The following is an 8,248-nucleotide window of genomic DNA, read 5'->3' as shown; positions in this document are numbered from 1 at the left end:
GCTCTTTGTAAAACCTCCACTGTGGTCCTTAACCCAGACTGCTGTTTGTCATGCCAGTGAGTCACACCAAGTAATGCTTTAATGTAGCAAGAAAAAAAAAATCATAGCAAGACTCCTATTCATGCTGAAAATGTCAGCATAGCAGTAATTAAGCACTGCTTTCATCTAAATAAGAACATATCAGTATTAATTGGAATGTCTATGTCTAATGTATAAGTCATACAAATGAATTAACCCAGGTAAAATGATATTATGGTTACTAATGCTGTATGTCTGTATTAATCAGAATATATTTAATATATGTATGTATTTATATATATTATTATTATTATTATTATTATTATATATTTTCATTTAATGTTCATATCGAATTGTTAATGACACTAAGGTAAAAAGAACGCTAAATCCCACTAATCCTGTCAGTCTAAACCCCAAGTCTCGCAATCATTAACCTCCTACAAACCTCACATAATCTGCCATCTGTCCCTAAGAAAGAGTTCTATTCCACCAAACACTGCTCTTGGACAAAATGTTCAGAACATATAGTTATTGTTAATGTACAAATGAGAAGGGAGGCTTGTTTCATGGATAGAACACTGGCTTAATTAGGCTGATAAAAGTCTCAAATGAAACTTGAGACTTGAAGGGAAAACTTGGGAAAATTTGTTCCTGCAGGAGAGACAGTTTTAGTAATGAGTTTCTGACTTTATCTCAATATTCATTACAAGACCTTTAACAAATCATAACACTGTTCATAAGAGTATTAATTAATTCATTTCACACCATTGCCCAACCAATATATATTTCTTTTCCATCAGTGAGTCCATTTATTTACAGAGAGATCCCCATCCCTATAGTGATATCACAGTAATGAAAACAACCCTTTGTGGTTATGAAAACATGTCACATCCATATTAATGTTTCCTTAACCTTCGAAGTGTGTCAATTTATTTCAATGTAAAAGTACATTCTTTTATCCCAGTATAATGTGCAGAGTCTGCTATAAGACCTTCATACTTGTTACTGCATGAAGTTGACATGTTTTTTGGAAACCCGATGATTCATATGATCACTATGCATTTTGCTATATATATCATAGCTCAATATGCACATGTTATGCCATTTTGAATATTGCCTTTCATGCAGTGTGTAATGTAGCTGTATATGAATGTAAACAATCTGCAAAGTTGTAAAGCCGAAAGTGCACGATAAATAGTTATTTGTCTCCCAAAAGAAAGAATCGACTCTGAACAGCCGAAATGAGTCGTCAGTGATTCCAATCCCACTTCCATGACGGCTACATGTTATGGGGTAACACATTTACATAATGCCCGTCTATGTTCTACGTTGGCCGGCCGTGAACAACCCTCAAACACTGTAGCTTGTTCGTGTGGTTAAAATCATGTTGAAAAGATGCTGTGTCCTACACTGTGAAAGTAAATTTGTTTTATTTTCACTTCCGAAAGAAATATGGAAGCCCGTTTCTGCCACTGAATAAAAAAATTAAAAAGGTAATTGCGACTTTTTATCTCACAATTCTGACTTTTTTTCTCAAAATTGTGAGTTTAAATCTCGAAATTGTGACTTTTTTTTCTCAGAATTGCGAGTTTATATCTTGCGAGTTATAAAGTTCAATTTTGAGGGGGGAAAATGTCAGAATTGCGAGATATAAACTCACAATTGCGAGAAAAAAAGTCAGAATTGCGAGATACAAACTCGCAATTGAGTTTATATCACGCATTTCTGAGACAAAAAAGTCATAATTGTGAGATAAAAAGTCGCAATAACCTTTTTTTATTTTTTATTCATTGGCAGAAATGGGCTTCCATAGTAAGATGAGGCTGCAAAGAATCAGTGGTTAAAATAAATTTTCTCCACTGTAACACAGCAGTACAACCCCAATCTTTATGTGTGACCGCTTCTCTAATCCCGGGAGTTCAACGCGTGATTCACAAAACTCTTGGTCTTGAAAGATGGTTCAGAACCCAGTTAATTTGGACCAGCTGGCTCCACTGAATCACAACCTGTAAGTATGATAAATAGCGGTAGACCAATCACAACAGACTGGGCCATCTGACCAATCAGAGCAGAGTAGGCTCACGGAAAGGAGGGGCTTAGAGAGACTGAATCTTAGAACTGCTTCGAACGAATTGTGTGAGAATCGTTGGAAAATGAGGTGATTAAATGCATATTTTGAGAAAACTAATGCGTTTTTTTGACCTTGCATGCATGTAAACCTATTGTAGGAGACTCCCAAAACAATATTAGGAACCTTAAAAATGGCATAATAAATTCAAATTCAATTCAAATATTCACAGGTAAGTGTTCATGACCTTGAGTTTTTGAACCTTTCAGTAGATATTATCAGCCTGTGTGCATTACTGTGTTTCAGGTACAGAAGAGAATGACCCTGAAATCTCTACTGTCAGCTGTGATTAGCATGCCCAGCCATTACCGCTGTCTGTGTGTGAGTCATCTGTTAGGCTGGACGGCCTTCCTTTGCAACATGCTCTTCTTCACTGACTTCATGGGGCAGGTGGGTGAATGAGGTATTTGAGTTGTGCTTCGTTTGCACATCCCTATCTTTAAAGAGGGCTTTTTAGAGGACTCATAAAATACACATGCTGACACTACTAATGTTAGCGCACCACAGTCTAGTGCCTTCAACTGAAATCCCTGACCTACCGACTGACAGTTGTTGGTAAAACCACTTGATTTATTCTTGAGTGCAAAAAATAGTGTATGCAAAAGCGTATTGTTCAAAAGTTTGGGGCCGGTAAGATTTATTTTTATTTTTACAAAAGCAGTCTATTTTGCTCACCAAGGCTTTGTTTATGTGATAAATATGTGATATGAATAAATAAAAGAAAGTTATCATCATATTTCTAGCATTTGTCTTTATTCATTTACCAAACCAATAGATTTAATTTTAGTACTAAAGTACTTTAGTACTTTAGAAAGAGTAACATTTTGAAACTGAAAAATAGATCAATGGATGCTTTGATTTGTGGTTAAAAGGTAGCATAGTTCCTTTATCTTTATCTAAGCCACATCTGTATGTGTGTGTGTGTGTGTGTGTGTGTGTGAATACTTGATGAATGAATAATACTTTTATTCAGTAAAGGTGCATTACATTGATTACAAGTTACAGTAAAGACATTTATAAGACAAAATGTTATGTCAAATAAATGCTGTTCTTTTGAACTTTCTGTTCAAATAATCTTAGAGTGATATTTTCCAAAAAAAAAACATTAAGCAGCTGTTTTCAGCATTGATAATAATAAAAAATGTTTCTTCAGCAGCAAATCGGAATGATTTCTGGATGATCATGTGACACAGAAGACTAATGTAATGGCTGCTGATATACAATATATAGCTTGCTTGTGGTTGTGTAGAAGTAAAAAAACTTTTTTTAAATTTTTTTTATTGAATCTAATGCAAAGATATATAAATGCTTATCAGTAAGGGCTAGTGTACATTCAGCCAGTCATTATAACAAACTAAACACTGACAGGATAATCAGGGCCCTTATGTGAAGATGGTGGGTCTTTTATCATCCTGATGGTGTTTATTTTGTGATTAAAAAACATCTTACTAAACATTATTCAACTTATTGCATGGATACTTAGCAAATATGTAAAAACATAAAGCTCTTATATTGATAAATATTGATTTGAATTAAAATTATTAAATTGCTTTGTAGAGCTGGTGGAGAGACAGAAGATGAGCACAGCTAAGAAACATAAGTTTCCCCAGATGAGTTCAATAAGAACATTTCTTAATTCAAGATAGTACTTCACTTGTTTTAAACATAGATTTTCACTTTGGTTAGCCTCTATCTAAAATCCATTAAAGCATGAAGTTGCAAGAAAACAGAAAATCAAATTACAACTCTAAATCAATCCCTGAAACTCAGACTGAATTATAATCAAAATGTTGATTAAATCCTGCAAATGCAACTTGGCTTGTTACTTACATTTGAATTATTGTTATGTGTTGGTTCACAGAGCTTGAAATTGGCTTAGAAGTCATGAACATGCTGTCTTAAGTGTCAAAGGGCAAACACAATGCTCTCTGCAAGGCTTCGATCTGTAGATCCACTGATTTCACTATATTATTTTTCTCGCATTTTGTTTTTAAACAAAATTAGATTTAAGACAAATTATAAATGAAAAGGTGTAATTTTATTATTGCTTGGACAAAATGCTGCACTTTTCTTGAAATATGTCAAATAACAAAACTAAACTGAATTTTTAAAACAAACCCCAAATCAAATAAATCTCTTCATATAAACAAACCAAGGCGTTGCCTGTGCTTTTTCCATTCAGAATTACAGGCAATCACTGCATTTGAATCACAGCCTAAACAAAGATGCTGTAGGCTATGCATGCAGCATGAGCAGGTTTTTTAATCTAAATCAGATTGTATAATTTGACATTTAAAACAAAAACAGAATGCTCTAACTTTAGTTTTGTTAAAGTATGCTACATAAAACATCTGCACGAACCAAATACAGCAGACGGGCTGAATGAACTGCAAATTCACTCTCTTGTCAGCTCTGGTGCTTATGGAACAGCAGGTTTCCTTGGTTACCGCTGTAAACAAAGCAGCGCTGCGCTTATGAACCACTACATTAATATGCATTATACAGAGGCAAGATGAAAAGAAATTACCATCTAAACTTTTCTAAAGATGGTCAGTTCCCCTCAGAGATACATTCATATAAACTCCCACCATCAAATGTATCGCGATTTGTTTAACATCTCAACCGATTTGAATTGTCACATATTTGAATCGATGTTCAACAGGCTGGCCGTGCATCCTTATATGCCTACTTTTCAGATGATAGAAACATCTCTTTTTTTTTTCTTTTTTTTTTTGCAATGCTGTATAAATGTTTTCTGATATTTTAAGTCCATGTGCAAAACATTTGTCAAGGATTTAGCCTTTTTCTCATGCAAAGCATCTGTCTTGTCATAGGTGCAAAGGGAATTGGGCAGTGATGAACCAGCTCTTGAGGGCCGTGGCACTGGCATGGACTGCGCAGCTCTTACTTGCATGGTGCAGCTGGGTCAGGTCATAGTGGGAGCTGGTCTTGGAGCCCTGGTCAATCTAGCAGGCAGTGTGATTGTGGTGGTTCTCTCTGCCTCAACAGTATCCCTAATTGGCTGCCTCTTTGTTGCTCTCTTTATGTGATGTACAGATTAAGCCTCAAATAAACACCCTTTCTCTATTTCATATGGTCCGTCTCCTCTATTCACTGAGAGGAAAAAGACACATTTTGTGGGTACTGTGCCAGACTACTGTGCTTGACTGTTCGCTGATTCCATCAAGTCTTTCTCTGTGCACTCCAGTTCACATGCCACATTCTAAAATAACAACCTCCATCATCAGTCAGGTTGAAAGAAAGATTATATGTACACAAAGAACAGTTGAAAAAATTGTAAGGTTTGGATGTTTTGTTTATGCATGTTCATTGCTCTTTTAAGATGAATTGTTTTTGAGGGAATGAATATTATCATGTCCACTGTCAAACTCCATATAATATTCATTTTAAACAAAACAATGACTGGATTCAAACATTTCAGATTTACTTTATTTCAGTGATAATCAATGAACTGTTGGTAGCGAGCTGTGCCTCAGATGTAAAGTGTTTCAGCTTGTAATTATTTAAATTATACCTTTTTATATATATTTAATTAAGACAAACATCTTTATGCGGGTGGTGTTAATTATTTTTTAATCTGACGACAAAGTCGGACATATCAATAAAATCAAACATAAATAACTGACAAGATTTACATAGTCACAGTTCACGTGTAGGCCTATGATGATAACACACCTTCTTAATGATCCACATGATGCTCACCCTACTGCAAAAACATCTTAAACCAGCCTAAGATGGTTTGCTGGTCTTCACTGTCTCCTAACCTTGTCAGGCTAGTAAACGGGCTGATTTTGGAGATTTTAATTTTTTTTAGAGGATTTAACTTCAACCCATCACTGGCTGATGTAAGATGTTTATTAGCAGGGTAATGGTTTGCTTTGGGTAATTGTTGAACAAAAATACATATTTGTACCTTACTGTGAATAAATAGGTGAATATAAAACCGGTATTGTTGACACATTCATGGTTTAAAAAAATGCAAACAATGCAAATTTATTATTATTTGTAAACCAACTGATACATTATTAAAGTAGAATCAAATTAGAATTAAAATAGAATTCAATTAGAATCAAATTAGAATTAAATATGAATCCACGTTGTGCCTCTGTGAATAGGCTCTAAAAGGTTTTAATGAATACAAAAACTTGCCTTTCTAATTAGATTGTTTTCACAGTTCCATATTAGAGTATGAGCAGGGCAGAGTAGAAGTTGAACAGGGAGCGAAGTTAAAGGGTTTCTCACTAGTGAGAGGGTGAAAATGTAAAACCCGGAATGGATTACAGTGTTTAGAATGGGGAGGATCCCTTCCACTTCTGCAAGGTGTTCCAAACCGGAACTCTTTTAGTCTGCGCATTAGTTTAGTTGGCGGAGGGAGAAAAAAAAACCGTACAAACTAATTCTTTTGTCTGAGTCTGAAACATTTCTCATCACCAACAACTTCGCGTTATGTGCTGTTAGGCAGAGGGTCGTTTTTGCCGTTATACATGACAGCCCCCGGAGGATAAAAAATAAGCGCTGGCTCCGCGGGGCTGAGCGGAACCAGTACTGGACGGTGTTCATCCTGCTCGGGCTTCGTGGAGGCAGTAAACGGTCTCATGTTCGTCACAGAAGGCGATGTGATTTGCCAAAACAGCTTTTTCAACGCTTTTCTGAATTCCCTTCTCATCAGACAGTAAAGAATGGGATTGAGACAACTGTTTGAATGAGCCAAACATACTGTAACTGGAAAAATATACACTTGTGTAGTGTAATACTCGTAACTGAAGTGCACTACATTGAGTTTTATTAAGATTCCCCACGCTGTTAACGCCTGATTCGGTAGCCAGCACAGGAAAAAAGACAAAACGACGATAGTCACAGATTTAGTCACTTTTGATCGCCTCTTAGCACTGGAGGTGTTCACGTTTTTGTTAGTTATGAAGCGCAGGAGAAGCAGGTAACAGATAGTGATTATCCCGAACGGAATGAGGAACCCCAAAAGTACCTTTTGCGCGTGATATAAACCCAGCCAAAATTGCGCGTCCCCACTCCGGTCGGGAAATTTCACCAGACACAGTTCCTCGTTGGAAACCGTGGCGGTCGTTGAAAATATCGCGTTTGGCAGAGCGGCACCGACCGCTGCTATCCAGATAACGATAGTCATCCACTGCGCGGAGAAACGCAGCCGGCGTCTTCTACTTTTTAACGCCGAAGCCACGGAGCAGTATCTCGCCACGCTCATAGCCGTGAGGAAAAACACGCTGGCGTACATGTTCGTAGCTGTGACATAAGAAACTGTCTTACACATCGCCTTCCCGAACAGCCAAGTGAAATCCATGGCGTTCTCCACAGCCCAAAAGGGAAGTGTCAAAACAAACTGAAAGTCTGTGACTGCCAAACTTGTCACGAAGAGGTTGATGGAAGACTTCTTCCATGCTTGTTTGGACTTCATGAGATACAGGACGAGGATGTTACCGATTAAACCCAGTGCGCACACAACCGAGTAAATGACAGAGATGATTATTCTCAGGACCGCAGATCCGTCTCCCATAAAATCGTGTTTATCCAAATCGGCGAGATCTTGAAAGTCACTCCAGGAGAGATTAGTCCTGTTCGCCGTGAAGCTTGTGTTGTATTCACTTAACAGGAGACTTCCAGACGCGTACTCGGTGCGCTCGTCTTGCATCTCGGAAGTTTTCTGCATTTCTCGTTTTTAGTGTAATTTTCCCATCCTGATCGAGTTACTCACTTCTGAATCTTATCATTCCAACTTCTCCCGTCTCCATGGTCTGTCATTGCCATTGTAGGTTTCCGTGGGGGGGAAAAATCGTCTTTGCGCGCACATCCCAACTGTGATATTTCAGTCCAAGTGGATCTTTTTAATTCAGTTCAAATAAATCTAACTATGAGAGGGCATTTAACCTCATTTTAATAATATTTATCGCACAAATCTGTTGCCCGTGCGTAGCTTCAGGCGCATTGACAGCTCGCTGCGTTTTTATAGAGCCAAGTGTCGATGGATTGGATGGCGTGCGCTTTTACGCAGCACAGACAGTGGTGCTCCCTGTGATGCGGTGCCGTGAATAGATAAATAGAGTGAAG

The 8,248-nt window shown here is 37.3% G+C and overlaps 1 protein-coding gene and 1 pseudogene across 1 annotated transcript; one reads left to right on the top strand and one right to left on the bottom strand.

Annotated features, from left to right (window-relative positions):
- Nucleotides 1–5,208, top strand: part of LOC107750433 (membrane-associated transporter protein-like) — an 11,348-nt pseudogene extending 6,140 nt beyond the window's left edge.
- Nucleotides 5,209–6,546: 1,338 nt separating this feature from the next.
- Nucleotides 6,547–7,981, bottom strand: LOC107750484 (relaxin-3 receptor 1-like). The gene has a single exon (XM_016565865.1). The coding sequence runs from the start codon at nt 7,848–7,850 to the stop codon at nt 6,612–6,614; it is 1,239 nt and encodes a 412-aa protein (XP_016421351.1). The 5' UTR covers nt 7,851–7,981; the 3' UTR covers nt 6,547–6,611.
- Between the last annotated feature and the right edge of the window lie 267 nt (nt 7,982–8,248).

Source organism: Sinocyclocheilus rhinocerous, unplaced genomic scaffold, assembly GCF_001515625.1.
Source record: "Sinocyclocheilus rhinocerous isolate Xijiao unplaced genomic scaffold, SAMN03320098_v1.1 scaffold882, whole genome shotgun sequence".
NCBI lineage: Eukaryota > Metazoa > Chordata > Actinopteri > Cypriniformes > Cyprinidae > Sinocyclocheilus > Sinocyclocheilus rhinocerous.
The sequence above is the reverse complement of the archived record's forward strand: the minus strand, read 5'-3'. Positions and strand labels throughout refer to the sequence as shown.

Bases quoted from the DNA above. Each gene is read 5' to 3' on its own strand.
- LOC107750484 (XM_016565865.1), bottom strand. From the start codon at position 7,850: ATGCAGAAAACTTCCGAGATGCAAGACGAGCGCACCGAGTACGCGTCT.